Source organism: Penicillium bovifimosum, assembly GCF_028826915.1.
Source record: "Penicillium bovifimosum strain IBT 22155 chromosome Unknown utg000004l_segment0_segment0, whole genome shotgun sequence".
Classification (NCBI taxonomy): domain Eukaryota; kingdom Fungi; phylum Ascomycota; class Eurotiomycetes; order Eurotiales; family Aspergillaceae; genus Penicillium; species Penicillium bovifimosum.
Window position 1 is genome coordinate 1,586,894 of NW_026622713.1, and position 16,359 is coordinate 1,603,252.

The following is a 16,359-nucleotide window of genomic DNA, read 5'->3' on the forward strand; positions in this document are numbered from 1 at the left end:
TCCGCCGTCCCGTTGCGGGTGCGCCAAGGCCGATCCGCCAACCACACGGGACCCACCATGTACTGCTATTATGGCGTCGCCATATAGAAGGTACTTACTCTCTGAGTCTTTTTCTCAAGCATTGTCAACACTTATTTGACAAAAAGGCCATCCAGGGCCCGGTTGGCGTTGCCATGTTCGACGTCATGTTGAAACGGCAGAATGAAATCAAGGATTCAAGGAGGAGCTGCTTATCTGATTCATGCATACTGAACTCACCGACCAGACGGGATGATCGGGTTGTCTGGCACTGTCATACTCCGTAACCATTCACTTCCGCCGTCACAATGAACACACCAACAAAGAGATGTCTATACCAGCCGTCTCAGTGGAAGTTTTCCGCAGAGACTAGAGAGTATCTTCTCAAGCCTAACAAATCTCCGCTGTTGAAGAGTCTCTCACAACCTGTGATGCTGTATTGCTAAACAAGAGATACTGCTATCAGCTATTTCGATAAAATAGGCAGGAATATCTTGACTCATGTGACAAGGTCCATATGAATATGCGCGATGAAAGCGAAATCACGGGATTTGATTGGGTCAGCCAATTATCTCGCTTCATTTCTTGGCAGACTTTTGAATCCATCCAGGATACCTTTTCGATTGAGACTTGAGAACACCGACATCACAAATATTTTCAAATTCGAAAGACGCTGAAAAGATCTTTTCGTATTCCAATGGCAATATGGATTCAGGAAAATCCTTATTCGATTCCATCCCTGTATCTATTCGCACAGGCAAATCCACTTCTCTTCACGTCTTCCCTCTGGAGATTTGGGATATTGTCATCGAGCAGCTAAAACATGAAGAGTCTGCCCAGCACCTCAGCCGACTTGCGCAAACATGTCATATGCTTTATCAGAGAACTTTACCTCTTCTCTACCGTCTAGTACGCCTTGCCAACTCGGAAAGCGGGGCTCGTCTTGCTGTTGCGATAGAACAACGCCCAGAGTTGGCAGAACTCATCCATGAAATTCGACACAAGGCAGACAGTGGCTCGGAATTCCTCTCTGGACGTCATCTAAAATTTTACAATATGGCCGCTGGTTTGCCGAATTTGGAGACGCTGATTTAGAGGACAAACCCCCGACCTCATAAGTACAATGTGTTCGCCTACGAGAGTTCCCAAACGGCGGCGTGAGCACGTCGGGTGGCCAGAGAAGTCCGGACTGTCAGAGAATTCCGCGACTTAGGGTTTGGACCTCCAGGACAGTCACAATTCAGTCCTCCGGACACCGGAACGGTTCTTTTGGAGCCCGATCGTGACGACGAAACCCTATTCGGGAATGTACTTCGTCAAAATCCGCCTGGACTGCTCGCACTGCGTGTCTGTGAGATTTTCTATCTTCAGTACTTCCCAGGTATCGGCGCTAATGAAATGCAGGTCACATGGGGAGCGACCTGAGCCATGATCTACACGTTGACAACATGGACTGTGTTTGCACACCGCGATTCAACGAGGCCATTTTCCGTCCTCCAGATCTACGGGTGCTCTGTATCACTGGAGCTAAATACCACCTGAGTGACTTTGCCTATTACCCTTGGCTACCCACCGACACGCCGCTTGAAGAGTTGACTCTTTTGAACTGCATCATAGAGGATACAGATCTGATAGACTTGCTCGAAATCCCGCGAGCCTTGAAGCGGTTTACTTTTAGGGGGAACAAAGTCCTGGAGCTGGAAGACGAAGAACCTAACTATCTTCGAGCGCTGTTCAAGCATCGGGATTCACTGGAGTACATAGATTACGATCTCTACTGCGGCGGTCTTGGTTTCGCACGCTTCTCTCACTTCACCAAACTCAAGCATCTCACCGTCACGATCACCTCACTGACAAGCTCAGATTGCTTGGAGTTGGACCCCGCCTTTGATGTCCTTCTGCCACCGAGTCTTGAGAGTCTCACAATACGTTATGACCAGGTGAAATACTGGGTGCCTTCATATATCTACGGATGTGTGCAGAACGGCCGGCTCCCGAACCTGCGTGTCTTCACCTGCGAGGTAGCGAATGTTATTGATCGGCTAGTTCGGCGCAGCCCGCCTGCCACGCAAGTCTGCCAGGAGATCAACACCTGGCAAAGCCGGTTCAAGGAGTTCAATGTAGAGCTGCGCACGGAAATTGTGTGTATTTCGTGGTGGGTGACCAAGCTACCCAAATACGAGGTGTGTGCCTGCGAACGGCTGCCTTTCTTTCACGGCATGTTCCGCCATCCCGAAATCGGATTCAAAGCGATTAGGGAACCGAGTGAAGAACCAGTTGACGACAGGGCCTTTGATGTCTGGGCTGACCCCGACGATTATGATGACGTGGGCGACTACATTACATATTTTGCCTAGAAATTTGGATATGGATGACATCTTGGACTGAGATGCCGTTGAATAACTACCTAGCGGGGGCGGATTCGCTGCAACTGCCATACTTCGATACGACAAATGACAAAATTTATGGCAATGGCTATGTCAAATTTCAGCGTGCAGAACTTCAGGGGTCCGTCCTGTTATGGGCTATATCAGCTAGTAGTCACTTTCAGTCCAACCAGACCTCAGAGCTAGATAAGTAGGGCAAGGCCTCATTATTCGCTCGACACATTGGAAACTGTAGACGACTTTCCGGTCGGATGTCCGGTAAACTCTCTCTCGCTCTTCACGGCACTTCATCTCAAGTTCTACGCGTTTGTTCGTCTCCACATTGCGTTTGTGAATATGCCCCTACTGTAGAATCCCGCCGTAACCCGAATGAATCAAACAACAGGCTAAGAAGCCAACCAACGGTTAAGACTCAACAGGGATAGGTAGAGTAGGGAGGCGGGCGGGGACTGGCTGTGTTGATTGCAACATACGAGGCCCAAGTGGTTTCAGATTATGATTCAATCAGATGGCATCAGAGGTCTGATATCTTCAAGGCCCAGACCAATCCATGGGTTGCAGGCGGACAATGAGCAACGAGTACATCGACCTTATGGCTCAACTTGACCAAGAGCTATTCGACGCTCTCGAGCCAGCTTTCAAGGTGCATTTTCTTCGAACCCCGCTGTGCTTCTAAGTCTGACTCCGAATCGTCGGGCTCTTCTTCGTCATCGGTACCTTCCAAATCCAGCCAAGGATGTTGATATATGGGTCTTTCGCTGCGAGGATACCCTGTTGATCTTAACCATTCAAATATCCCACGCGTGAATCCTTCAGAAAGTGACTGTGAAAAGAGATCATATTTATAATGATCGACACCAGCCAATGTCTCATTGGCGGATAAAGACGAAGCCTGGACAGGAGGCAGGTAATCGTCTGCTCCAGGGCAGTCTTTAATTGAACTGTTGTTTGTTAAAATCCATTCCCAAGACTCATATTCTAAACAGTGAGATGTACAGCGAGCATGTTCTCGAACTGGAAGCTCTGTATCGCAAAGTTGTGTGTAGCCGAAGGGCTTCCAAGCCCACAGCGGAGGTCGATCATGGCCTTCGCAAGCTGTAATGTAAAGTAGCCGGCATTCATCATCGCGGGATATCCGTGTGTCATCATAATTGGTTGTCATTTTTGAAGTCAAGAACGTGGATGTTGTTCCAGCCCAGGCAGAAGATAGAAGATCTAGAGCCGTGTTTCCTGTTCGTATATTACTCAAGATGGACTTTGCCATATCTGCGAGAATTGCACCAAGCCAGAGGATACCGAGCTTAGGCTGCCGGTTTGCCAATAACGCAGCCACTGAACTTTCCCTTTCGCTAATCGATTCAAGAATAGCAAAAGCCGGATTCAACCAGGCACTGACGAGATTACACTCGATATCTGCATTGAAGAATGTGCTGTATAGAAGAGAATGCAAACCCCATATATTGGAACTTAACGTCATGTATCTCGGTAGCATTTCGCCGTGTTGGTTGAGAAGATCTGGAATGGAGACAAGAGGGTCACTAGCATTATCCTCTCTTTTTAGTCGAGAATCTTGTTTCGGAAAAGGTAGGGAAATCGTTCGCTTCCACATAAATGGAATACAAAGTACCCCGGCAAGCGCAACCGAGCACTGAGCGTATATGCGATGGTGAACGCAGAAACGAGAGAGATATTCGAGAGCGACGACCGATCCTGATGAGTTCGACTCGGCACTCAAAGGATAACGTGTGGCCAGGGCAAGCCCGGCATTATTTGCCGACACCGACCACGGCGACAAATAAGTACGGCCGTTGTAATCAACAGTGGCATCCCATCCGTCACCAGAACATAAGAGGTTGCGCCACCAGAGAGCTTCTTGTTCACAAACATTGTCGCCAATGTCAACTTCAATCACGGATTGCTTATCCGACTCCGGCAATACATTATCTGCCTCCTGTGCGGTATAGGCCATATGACATTCATGATCAGCAGAGCTATTAAGCAATTCGACCCATCGAGCAGAGAGTATATATGCCCACGCAAGATAAAGGACTGACAGATAGTTCCCCTTGTCGTACCCCGACAGTCCGCGAACTCCGGGCCAATCTGAGAAGGGGGCGTCTTCTGACAACGTCACATTTGTCCGACTGCCTACTGCTAGTAGAAGTTGCTTAGGCATGACCTTTGGCTGTAAATCACACTCTCCTTTGGAAGTTCTCCAAATCGACACGCCATTGATGTAAAGACTGCCCTGCTCCTTGCAATCGAACGAGGTGGTCTTGTCCAAGCTAGGGGAGGCCACCACCTAAGAAAGGTGGGGTTCGACTGACGAGAGATCTCAGGTCAATGGCACGCCGGGGGAGCAGGCTATCCTCGCTTTGGGTATCGAGATAGGATGACCATGTTGCGAGACTCTCCTCGAGTGTGCGGCGGAATTCATCATCACTTGGGCATGCAGCATCACCCATCCTCACAAACTGGTGGTCTGGGAAGGCTAGGTGGTAAGTGGTTTGATTCTTCGGGGCGTATTTGACAATTGACTCAGGTCTAGGTGTCAAAGGAAGATGTTGCCACTGTTACTTCCTCAAGGCAAACAAGTTACAAAGGAGTTAAGGAGAGTAAATAGAGGGGACAAGTCTGAAGTCTGAGGAAGGGAAAACAAGAAAACTATTGAAGGAGGCGGGCACGAACGGCGGCACAGCCTACTACTCAGGGGTTCTGAGTGGCGTAGTCGTGGCTGGTTATCCCTTAGTACGATAACTTATCCAGTGTGGCTTGCTACTAGACATAGAAGGTTTGCTGATATCCTTTTTGGTATTCTCTTTGTACATTATCGCCTATTGCAACACATTATGCCCGTGCGGAATCATCGTCATCAAGGTCCGGTCGTTTTCCCCGCTGCAGCAGGTTCATTCGGGGTCCTCCAACCATCGGATCGGTTGGCAGGAATCGGTCAGTTGGTTCGGTCGGTTCGGTAAGTGGGGACCGGTGCCAAACAACAACAATCCTCCAAACGTTCAATATAACAAACTGCGAAAAGATAAGTGGGCGAAAGACGATGTTGATACATTCAAAGATGTCCTATTGACATATCATTGTACTGTAATAAAAAGTAGTCGGCCTTCCCTCCATATTTGGTCCAGTTTCGTCCACACCAAAGCCTTGTCGTTAAGAATCCAAAACACACAAATCCCATGCTAATGTACACAGAACGAATAGCCACACCTAATGTCCCCGATCCGAGGATGACAAAATACCCAGTCTCTTCATCTCTTCTTTTGAGACGGTGACATCCCAGATCTTCAGTTCCTGGCCCTTGTCCAGGTTGTTCTGCTCCATGGTAGACTTGCGCTGGCTGGACTCCCGGATGACCAAGGCCTTGCTGGACAGGGCCAACACATCGACCAATTCGGCCATTCGTCGTGATTTCACGAAAGCATGAGTGATGTGCTCGCAGTTCGCGGCCCATGTCGACACAACCATGCATAAAGACAACAGGTCATGACGCTCGAGGGTGTGGCTGGAATAGTACATGGCGTTGTGGTAGTCGAGAATCAACTCGGGAATGTAGGTCGTCCGAATATGTTCGAAGTCGTCTTCTTCTTCGGCTGTAGGAATGCATTAGGTTCGAGCTTTCAACGTCACAACTTCAAGTACTTACCATAGGCAGATCTGGGTAACCAATCGGGATCAATAATTGTAGCAATGCAGTCTTCCATTGAACCAATGTGGTCGGTCAGTTCTTGGCTCATGTCTTGCAAGGCGCCCGAGTCTCGTCGGCGTTTGGTCCTAGTTTGATTAGTCTTCACTACAACACAGAACAGCACAAGACAGCACTCACTTGGACATCTGCTCATGCACCAGGGCAAACTGTTCTAGAGCATCAAACCCGAGAGCCAGACACTCTAGATCTAGTATCCTTTGAGCCTTGGAGTACGCGGCGTATAGTGACACATCCTTCGAGCCGGAAAGGCTTCGTCTGTGGAGACTGTTCCTCTTTGATTTGGTTGGGCTCGTTGGTGTAGGCGGCACACTTTGTCCGTCTTCTTGCGGAGGCATAGAAATGATGTCGGATCCGAATTTCTCAATCGAGATGTCAGTCAGGCGAATACGGTAGCCCAGTTCGCGAGCAGCGGCAAGCTTGTCGGCAACTAAAAAAGTCAGTCGGGCTATTTGAGTAATAACAAGGGGGTAAACGAACGGAAGAATTGGCGATACAGCCATGATCCAAGATCGCAGATTTTGTCCCACTGGCCATCTATGAAGCGAAGCCACTCCAGACTGCGGATCAATTTATCGTCTTCCGGAGCGACAGATGTTCCGATCAAGTCAGTCTTGGGTGACACCAGGGACCGAGAACCATCAGGGCGTCGAAGCACCCTGGAATAGCCAGTAACTCCTCTGGAGTGGTCAACCATGGGGATATTTTGCTTCACCAACGACCATTGGACATCCAGAACGGTCTCCATGTTAATATTGTGTTTCCGTGCGAGGCGGACTTGCTGCATCTTCTCTTCTGGGTCGATAATTTCGATGAGAATCTTAGCCAAAACATTGTGTCCCATTGCCGTGGGAAGATGAGACACGTAAAGAGGAATGAGGTCATATAGACCTCTTTCTTCCAGGTTGGCAATGTGTCCAGCCACGATAATTGACGCTGTCTCGGCGAAGTGGGTGTCTACGCGAGCGTAACCCCTGGCACTGGCCACAAGGTAGACATGTGCTGCAATTCTGACAGCCTCTTCATCATCCGCAGCTATGAGGAAGGATTCATCAACTGGCGCGCGCGCGACCTCTGGGATAACAGAGTCCTTGCCGTATTTATCGGCGCCAATTTGAGACACCGCCTGAGCCAATGAAGGGAAGAATGAGTCGTAGCCTTTACTAAGAATTGCGGCTTGGATGTTGCGGAACGGATTGCGCGCCTCTCCACTGACCCGGTCATTGCCCTTGAGATAGACAAGGAACTTTTGAAGCTCTGCGTGGCCAGCGGGTTCAGGAACAAATGCGACAGGAGTATTAGGGGAGTGACTGAGTTTGCGCTGGAACTGCTTGCAGAATCCCTGATAGCGCGTAAGCACGACGCGGTTGAAATACACGTAGAGGAAGTCGTCCCAGCTGCGGCAGACACTGGCTGCAGCATCAGTTTCGCCAGAAAGCAGTGCGTAGACTGCTCGCTGGAATTCATCGGTACTGGCATTGCGTGTGAGCGCAGAACAAGCGCTACGCCATGAATCGTGGGCTCGGCTGTTCATCAAACGAGTGTGGCCATCGTCGGATGGGTATCGAGAACTTGCGGATTTGGGATCGACGCTGGAGCCGCACAGACTGACGGCCCTCCATCCCTCCAGACGGCCCTCTGCCCATTCGCGAATCTTGGTCCAGCTTTCGCCTTGTCTCAACATCTTCCAGCAAGTGATCCAGGTGGCGCGTTCGAAGAACTGATCTTGCTTTTCCAAGTTGTGCTTCTGTCGAGAAATAGCATCCGGATCGAGTTGCGTAACCAAGGGTTTCTGGTCATCGTTGCTCAAAAGAGAGCGCGAGATTCCCGGGTCATTGGGCTCGATAGGTTGAGGCCAGGCGCGCAAACGTTTGTGACCCTTGATCGCTTCCTTTGTGTAAAGCCATCCAGTCGTCCAAAGCCCCTGCCCTCTTTCGGACTGGGCCTCCATTTCCGTGATGAGAGTGTCGAATTCCTGGCTTGTTGTCTTGGAAGTCTCCTCCAACCATCGCATGGCAACGACGCATTCAAGACCATATTGGTCGGCATTGAGGAATTCCTCCCAGATTTCGCGATCGGTTGAGTAGCGGTGGAGGTTCTGGAAAGCCGTCTGGCGCCCTAGCTTGTAACTAGCCCGACTTGAAGGGTCATCAATACTGATCAGGTTGAGCAGTAGACGCCAAGTATCGGCCTCAAGCTGCAATCGCCGGACTTCTTCATAAGTTTTTGGAGATTGCGGTCCGCTCGAGGATCGGAAGCCCTTTTTTGTCCGGTCAGCGGTCTGTTGTGTTTCGATTTCCTTGATCGCATTGTTTGCAAGGTCGCGATAGCTCTGCACAAGCTTGTAAGCAGCTTGGGCGCTGCTGAAATCATCGGTTGAATTGTCGCGCTTGAACTGATCCAGCTTATCGGCGAAAGCTTCAATCTGACGAGTGACGCGGTCGGCCGTCCGGCGAAGGGGATGCAGCGCTTCCTGGGCGCCTGCGGCAGTGAAGAGAGGGGCGTCTAATGTATCATTAGGAAACGCGATTCACGCAAAGTAAATAACAAACCAACCTTGGAGCTTGCCCGAGTTTCCGAAGACAGATTGGATGGAGCGCTCTTGATCCGATTCATCGGACCCGGTTTCCGATGCGGTCTCGCCATCCATATCCTCATCCTCATCTTCATCTTCAGATTGGTCTTCCGATTGGTCTTCCGATTGATCCTCTGACTGGTCTTCCGAGTATGATTCCCTGTCGCCTAATTCCTGATCGCCGTCAACAGGCTCATGTTCATCATCGTCGATACTGATGATCTCTTGTCTGTGTGGCTGGGCAGCCTAGGCAAAGGATTAGCTTGGAAAGAACATAGGTAAAATAGAAATAAAAGCCTCATCATACCGGTGTAAACATAGAGGCCCCAGCGGCCGATCGAGTCAATGGCGCCATGATGTAGACTGGGTTGGAAGGGAGAGAGAGCTCTGAGGAATAAGTTGTGTTTGTCTCTTTTGGTTTTTGGGGCGCGTTGGCAGACTAACCCTAAAGTAGACTAGCGGCAATACTGGAAGGCTATTTCAACGAATTTTCACCCGCGCCCTTCTCTCTTTCTTTTCTTTTCTTCTTCAATGTCTATAGGCTTTCATTAGAGTCTCGGTACGAAAGATTCAATATTCGTGCAGGTCCATGAGGCCTCTCTGCGTGCTCAAGATTGTCTTATAATAAATGCAGTTCTTCAATTAGCCTGGTTTCCTCCATATGGAAACTCAGACCGCAAGGGAATTGTGACATCCTCCATTTTCGACATGGGTCACTCTAAAAATTTAATATACAAGTAGCCTCACTGTTTGTCTGCTGCTTGCGCTCGTTGTTTCATCTTCAAGCGTAACAGATTTGCTTTAGGGCAACTGACAGTCGATGCCTGGTCACCACGCTCTTGGTAGAACGCATTGCAGCATTCATACAAGGCATCAATTTGTGCCTGGCATTTCGCCTCGTCAAAGGAGTTCTTCTGCAAGCAATCTGGCTTCAATTAGACTGGTGTAGACATGCTATGAGCTGGAAATCACCTTGAATGGCGCACTATGGTACTGTCAGTAATATTCTGGCAACGCCTATAAGCCAAGCAATGACCTCAAGAAGTCTAAAGAGACCTGGACAAGACAAGATAGGGAGACATACAGCACGCGGATGGCAGGGTTGATCGTGCGACAGATCTTTCTTCAAATCACCCTACAAGGGTATCAGCTTCTATTCAGCATATTCTGAATGATAGTTCATACCATAATGCAACAATTATCAAACACGAACCAGTAGTAACGCTGTTCCTTGGAAGTGACGAAAGTGATAGAAGCGGAAGACAAACGCAAAATAGATTCTCCGCCTTTAGACCGTGGGGCGAGTCGCTATTCTGCCGTCGCCGCTGATCTCTCTTTCTTTCCTCCCTCTCTTAACCTTACCTTTTCCATACTACTAGCTCTCTTGCTTCAATATATTGTCGTCTTAGTGGGTGCTTCACTTTCCGTCTCATTTTTCACTGGCATCAATACTAACTACTTACTGAGTTCAGACAAGCTTCAGAGGCCCTCTCTAAGTGAAACCGCGATCGATCAACTTTTGTAAGCATTCTCTATCGCCATTCTGAGCTTCAGGCGAGGTGGTCTCTGACAAGATCCAGTCTACAAGCAACGTTCATCATGTCCGACAAAGAATCCGCCGCTCCCCCTTCCGAGCACCTGAACATCAAGGTCACGGACAACAACAACGAAGTCTTCTTCAAGATCAAGCGCACGACCCAGCTCAAGAAGCTCATGGATGCATTCTGCGAGCGCCAGGGAAAGCAAATTTCCACAGTGCGGTTCCTGTTTGACGGCACCCGTGTGCGGCCTGAAGACTCGCCCGAAACTGTAAGACCTCCTGCTCTCTTTTTCCCTCTCTTGATGCCTAGAGCTTCTGTGGCTAACATTTGAAAAGCTGGATATGGCTGATGGTGATACCTTGGAGGTTCACCAGGAGCAGATCGGAGGAGGTTGCTAGGCGACGGCATGCCAGGGCTGACTGAGCCCGCCGAGGCGACATACGTGTGAGATCGGCATGGGCGTATAACTGTGGGAGTTTAGAGGATTCTTATCACAGCCCGTGGGCGGCGAGGGGGCGGGCGGTGGAGTGCATACTGCTTTTCTTTTATGAATGACGAACTTTCAATGGGCACCCAGTCTCCCACGGAGATAATGAAGGTATTGCCTCAGCTGTATCAAGTGTCTTTCTCCCGAATCTCCGTAGGGATGAAGCCAACATCACACGTAGATGCACTCTGTCTGGATGGTTCTCGGGTTTTCTACTAAGATCCGTGATTATGGCGCGTACTGATGTTGTGGACGCTCTTTTCCATTTCTGGACTGCAAAAGCTCACATATTGCTGCTTCGAATGCACGTTGCTATATTATCATATAGGTACTGTCCGTAATCACCAGCAGCCTTTATCAACACTTCCATATTATGGGCTTCTCCAGGACTCAAGGTCCAAAGAACTGCACTAGTCATAACTTCACTCCCGTCTGGGCCTTCCAGATCAAAAATACCCAGGCCCCCCGCCGAAATCAACCAACCGACAATCAGAGGAGATATATCAGCGGGGGAACCTTTCAACAATATATACACATACATGGACAGTCCAGCAAATCAAAACACACAGTTCACCGGGCCAGACCATCTAACTGTTCCAAATAGACGCCTTAGCCTTTTCCTCCTCCTCCTTAGCTTTAGCCTTCTCTTCACGCTCCCGATTCCGCCTCTTAATTTCCTGCTCCTTGACCGACCGATCATAAGCCCTCTGCTGCTCCGTCCTCTTTGGCGCCCGGATCCCCAACGCACCAGCAATCAAGCGCTCCGCAACAGCAGTCTGCTTCTCCGGCCGCCGGGCCGGCGGCTCTCGTGCCGAAGTCGCAGGCCGCGCATTCCACGGGTTCGAGGTCTGCGGCGAGATGGGCGTCGGCGGCGGACCTAGCGGGTCCTCAGTGCTGTTGGTTGGCGAGAGGACCTGGGTAGCGTCTTGATCGCGGGATTGGGCATCTTCTGCATCCGAGACGGAGAGCTCTGCTTCGTCTTCCCAGGAATCTGCGACAGGCTCACGGGCTTTCTTGGGCTTTGGTTTAGGGGTCGGAGTTGTGGACGTTGAATTTGTGATACCTTTCACGTTTGGTCGGTGGACATCTTGCACTGGGCCCTTTTCGCCTATGGATAGGTTGCGGAGTGTGGATTGGAGTTCGGCGCTCGGATCGGACATGGTACCGGCACGTGAGGTTGGATTGCGCGGGTGCAAGCAATGGGGTATACGATGGTGTGATTGGGATGATTGCTGGTCGCCACCAAGGGGAGCATATATATACGCAGTACAAGATTATTGTCGTTCTATGATTTGTGTTGTACCCGAAATAGATGTAATGGCGTCAGTGCTACTTCCATCCCTGGTCGATCGTGGAGAAAAGGAGGGCTAGACCATCCTGGGCCGCTTTTCTGCCTCAGGATAGTCAGGCATCAAGCAGCCTTTGAATTTCTATTTTTGTTTGGACATCTGTTTTTGTTGTGTATTCTGGGCTATGAAATCTTGTACGGAGCAAGGCATTACTTCCATCGAAGTTCCATGCACACGGGCAGTGGATATCTCTGGCCAAAAAGCAGGAGTATCGATTTATCCGGACTGTTTCGCATAAGAAGGGACCACTTGTGGCTCACTAGAGTCACTACCTATATGTATCAGAGGTACTGCTGGCCTGATGGTAATCTGTGAGTTGGCCCGTTGGGTTGGTTCGTTTGCGCCGCGGGATGCCGTAATGGTCACCCGGTGGATATCAGGGGAGGTCCCGTTTTCCGCGCTTGGGATCAAGATCAATTGTATGAGTCCAGTTCGAACCGCTTCTCTGACAAAGTGGTACCGGGAGGATGACTCCGTTCCATTTTCACCCAAGACCTTATACTGCCATTTCTTCCATGATCCTTTCGTCGGTCCAAAAGTGTCTTAAATGAGCCCAGAACATCTTTACTCGCACGAAGTCTTCCGAGTCATTGAACAAGAACGGGACAATGTGGGCAACGTGAGACGGTGAGTGCTTTTGTAAACCCATCAGCTGCATTTTTCTTGGTATCAACTCGGCGGATGTTGACATGGCCTTGTGCAACTGCATCTTTGACGAAGAAGTAGCGTAGTGTGAGCCAGCGTTTTGCAGATCTGCCTCCTTTCGAGAGAAGCAGCTGCGAGTTGATATTATCTGTCAGAATCGTTGTCGGATCCGGCCTTGGTATCTGTAGCGAGTCAGATATCTTGCTTAGCCACATGGCGTCACGGCTCGGTTGATCAAGAGCCCACAATGCCAAACACGGTGCATCTTGAATGGCACAATGAAAATCGTCACGCTCTTCACTCTTGGCACTAATCGAAAAGTTAATAGAGTTAATTTATCACTCCTCTCATGTCGGATAACTTACCTGTTCCTTCGCGCGCGTCCGTTGGCCTTTCACTTAGTCGCCGTTTCCCAGCCTCGTCGCCGATAAGCAATTGTTCGTTGGCGATATTGTGCGGCCCGACTGCCCCCACCGGTCTAATTGTAATGTTTCCGATGGCTTTCCCAAGCTTGCTGTTCGAATGGGGTTCCAGGGGTTTTGGCGTCTCGTTCGAATGTATCCCACTTCTGCAATGGTCCGTTGTACCAAACCGGCTGCAAAGCAGTCCACCCGGTATGGCTGGGTCCGGTCAGCAAACATGGTATTTGTTACAAGCCAGATGGGAAAAGGAACAAAAGAGATGAGTTGATCCTGTGGTGGGATGGAGAAGGAAAGAGAAAAGAAGAAGAGCTGGGCAGAAGAACCCTTTTTATGTTCTTCTGCCATGCTTGCTAGTTGCTCCTTCCCTTAGCTGTCATTTCGTCACATGATCGTCACGGGCAGTATGCGCTCCTCCATTGCCCTCTTAGCCTGTTGGATTTTCCCACCTCTTTTGAAGATATAATCACTCGGTCAATCTTTTGAACTTGACACTAAACACTTGTAATGCTTGCGTTTGCAAATGAAATGTGAGCAGCGACGAAACAAATGAAAAAGAACAAATGAAAAGGAACAAGAGCACCTTCCCTGAAGAGTGTTGAGTGTTCATCTGTTTAGTACCTTCCTAGTGAATTGGAGAACGAGTGCATATTTGATTATTTTTATACTACTTCTTGGAACCCCAGAGGTGCCGGTTCGTCGCTGGCATAATACGTGCGTCACCTTTGGCCCAGCGTATCTCCAGTCGCAACCGAGGCACGGTACGGCAGCTGTTGGAAAGTTGGATAATATTAATGTAGACAGTGAAGGATGAAGAAGTGAGTGGAGTATAGATGGGAGAACATTGTTTTCCGGCTCAGAAGCCCCAGCGTAAGTTGAGAGACCGTCTTCACCGGAACGACAACTGCCAGAAGCCGGTTAGTGATATAGCAAGTGGTGGATGAAATGAGCGATTGAGGATCCGACAATATCAAGATCGATTGCCTGTGTAACCTGATGCCATGAACGAGGTACTTGGGACGATATTTAGGTTACAGGCAACCAAAGACTAACCGCATCTAATGGGCAATGATCTGAGACTTCTGTTCCTCATGATAAAGGGCAGAATCTTTCTTATTCAATTTTCATATCCTCCACTGCTCTGGATTCCCCTTTCAAATTCGACTCTACTCAGAATTGCTCCGGGGCTTTTTGCTGAAACAAAACTTGAGCAAAACAAAACAATGGGTTTTGGCAGCTGGCGCCTATACGTCTTCGTAGAGAGCCATAGCAGGTCAAACACTTCCACCAATTCCTCTCCCTCACATCAGCTAGCTTTCATACAACACAAGTTCCAGGATCTCTGTTTGCATTGTTTTCGAAACGCGTGGAACTTCAGGGCATGAATTTGTCCTAGGAATGGCCATTTGTGCTACTATCCAATCTATGAAACCTAAAGTTCGACCACAGCCAGGTCCAGTGGCCAGCAATGTCTATTCCCTTGAAGAACTTCTTCCGACTCCCACCGACATCCATAATCAAACCATGGCACTATTGAGAATAGGGTGGCTTGCATGTAGAGATGCAATGCGTCGGGCGAATGCCCAACCAAGCTTAGTGCGATACTACGTTCCCCCAGGCAGATCCCGTGTTTATATCTGCCCCAGATTTTTGGTTAACCACAGATCATTCAAGGTTTTGGGCGTGATGTGCATGTGAAAATGCCAAGATATTTCTAGATATTGAGTTATGCTACAACGGACCACGGTAAACCTTGAAGTTAGACAGCCAATGCTCCGACTCCGACTCCGAGCGACCTACCTATGAGCACGGATATTAGATAAATCAGGGAAATGCCCTTGATTATGTACAACAAGGTGGTTACACATGCAAAGCGGAAGGTAAATCCACAAAAGGTACGCCGAAGTCTAGCCAGAAGAATCACAGCTCATGAGTAAAAGATGTTGGAAGAACTTTGCCCTTCTCCATGATATTCTCTAGCTATTTTGTTCCATGTACATGGTATTAAAAGAATGTGGGAACATACATCTGGGATTCAGTGCAAGAGGAAGACAGCGATGCGAGAGATCCCAGATAGCCCAGTTGATAGCCAGAAATGATATACCCGGAAAGAAGATGAGCGCGAGATCAGCATGTTGAAAAGCATTTCCCCGCACACCAGGGTATGTTCTAGCCCCCAATTTAAGCCTTGGTGGCAACGGGGGGAATGTCGATGGGGTGGCCGGCGGAGCTGCACTGCGCTACGACGATGTTGGAGACGGCTGGGAATTCGCGTTAGCCGGTGAAACTGGGCTTGTCAATTGGTTAGAGAATGTGATTGGTTTGCACTTACAGACGCGGTCGTTGTAGCCGCAGGCCGCCTCAACACAGGGGGTGATGGTGGTGACAAGCTCGGGCTTCTGGCAGTGGCACTTGAAGTCGAGGAGCTGGGAGCAGCCGTCGCTTGTCAGGGCGCTGACGAAGCAGTTAATCTGGGTTGGTGTTAGTAAACCTGCTTGAACGGGTCTATGTGATAGATAGAAATATTGTTCCAGGAACGCACCGAGCATCTGGGAACATTGGGAAGCTGGGCGCTGGCGAGGCCGGCTGCAGCGATGGCAATCATGGTGGTGGAGAACTTCATATTGACGAGAGGCTGGAGTTTCTTGAAGAAGGTGTTATAGAAGAGTAAATGCTGGATGAGACGGAGAAAGAAGATGTCTCGACCTAGGCGGGTGAGGGGCTTCTTATAGCTTTTCCCAGCTTCATACAACCTACTATCCTCATGGAGGATTCCACGAGTGTGACGAGTCAGTAGGGTTGCACCGTTTAGATAAAATTATCACATGTGACACAGTGGCCGACATGATGCTTCAAAAGAGGCCTTTTCTTCAGAAGCATTGTCAAGACCGCGGTTGAGGACTTGAGGTTGACTTAGATCTGTGATTATCACGGATGGAGGCCCCAGACCCTCAATTGACCGCCAAGCCTAAGGAATAACACGGGCCGGACCGCTAGTGGATGGCCAAGTGGATTGCCAAGCCTGAGGGCTGAGGCGGGGTTTTTGCATTCTCCGAGTCCATTGAGTGTTCGCCATTGAGTGTTCGGGCGAGAACAGCGGGCTTCATGGGGGGATCGAGGGCATCTAACACAAACGTATTCTCGTATTCCCAGGCCTGAGGTCATACCTAGACCAGGCCCCAGTAGAGTCATTAGAATAGGCTAGCCTTGAGGCAGTGTC

At 49.5% G+C, this 16,359-nt stretch overlaps 6 protein-coding genes across 6 annotated transcripts; 2 read left to right on the top strand and 4 right to left on the bottom strand.

Annotated features, from left to right (window-relative positions):
• Window positions 1–723: 723 nt before the first annotated feature.
• N7515_004905 (uncharacterized protein) lies at window positions 724–2,375 on the top strand (the record flags this gene model as incomplete). The annotated part of the gene is made up of 3 exons (XM_056665649.1): window positions 724–1,084; window positions 1,232–1,369; window positions 1,423–2,375. The coding sequence occupies 3 exons, from the start codon at window positions 724–726 to the stop codon at window positions 2,373–2,375; spliced, it is 1,452 nt and encodes a 483-aa protein (XP_056522599.1).
• A 1,503-nt stretch (window positions 2,376–3,878) lies between these two features.
• Window positions 3,879–4,870, bottom strand: N7515_004906 (uncharacterized protein; the record flags this gene model as incomplete). The annotated part of the gene is made up of 3 exons (XM_056665650.1): window positions 3,879–3,920; window positions 4,033–4,707; window positions 4,733–4,870. 3 exons carry the CDS (start codon window positions 4,868–4,870, stop codon window positions 3,879–3,881), a joined length of 855 nt encoding a protein of 284 aa, XP_056522600.1.
• A 757-nt stretch (window positions 4,871–5,627) lies between these two features.
• On the bottom strand, window positions 5,628–9,053 carry N7515_004907 (nucleoporin Nup84/Nup107 family protein; the record flags this gene model as incomplete). Its single annotated transcript, XM_056665651.1, has 6 exons — window positions 5,628–6,010; window positions 6,064–6,191; window positions 6,244–6,553; window positions 6,604–8,628; window positions 8,680–8,944; window positions 9,006–9,053. 6 exons carry the CDS (start codon window positions 9,051–9,053, stop codon window positions 5,628–5,630), a joined length of 3,159 nt encoding a protein of 1,052 aa, XP_056522601.1.
• A 1,244-nt stretch (window positions 9,054–10,297) lies between these two features.
• On the top strand, window positions 10,298–10,637 carry N7515_004908 (SUMO family protein SMT3; the record flags this gene model as incomplete). Its single annotated transcript, XM_056665652.1, has 2 exons — window positions 10,298–10,507; window positions 10,575–10,637. 2 exons carry the CDS (start codon window positions 10,298–10,300, stop codon window positions 10,635–10,637), a joined length of 273 nt encoding a protein of 90 aa, XP_056522602.1.
• Window positions 10,638–11,313: 676 nt separating this feature from the next.
• On the bottom strand, window positions 11,314–11,886 carry N7515_004909 (uncharacterized protein; the record flags this gene model as incomplete). Its single annotated transcript, XM_056665653.1, has 1 exon — window positions 11,314–11,886. One exon carries the CDS (start codon window positions 11,884–11,886, stop codon window positions 11,314–11,316), a length of 573 nt encoding a protein of 190 aa, XP_056522603.1.
• A 3,434-nt stretch (window positions 11,887–15,320) lies between these two features.
• Window positions 15,321–15,762, bottom strand: N7515_004910 (CFEM domain-containing protein; the record flags this gene model as incomplete). The annotated part of the gene is made up of 3 exons (XM_056665654.1): window positions 15,321–15,400; window positions 15,472–15,610; window positions 15,682–15,762. 3 exons carry the CDS (start codon window positions 15,760–15,762, stop codon window positions 15,321–15,323), a joined length of 300 nt encoding a protein of 99 aa, XP_056522604.1.
• Window positions 15,763–16,359: the final 597 nt, after the last annotated feature.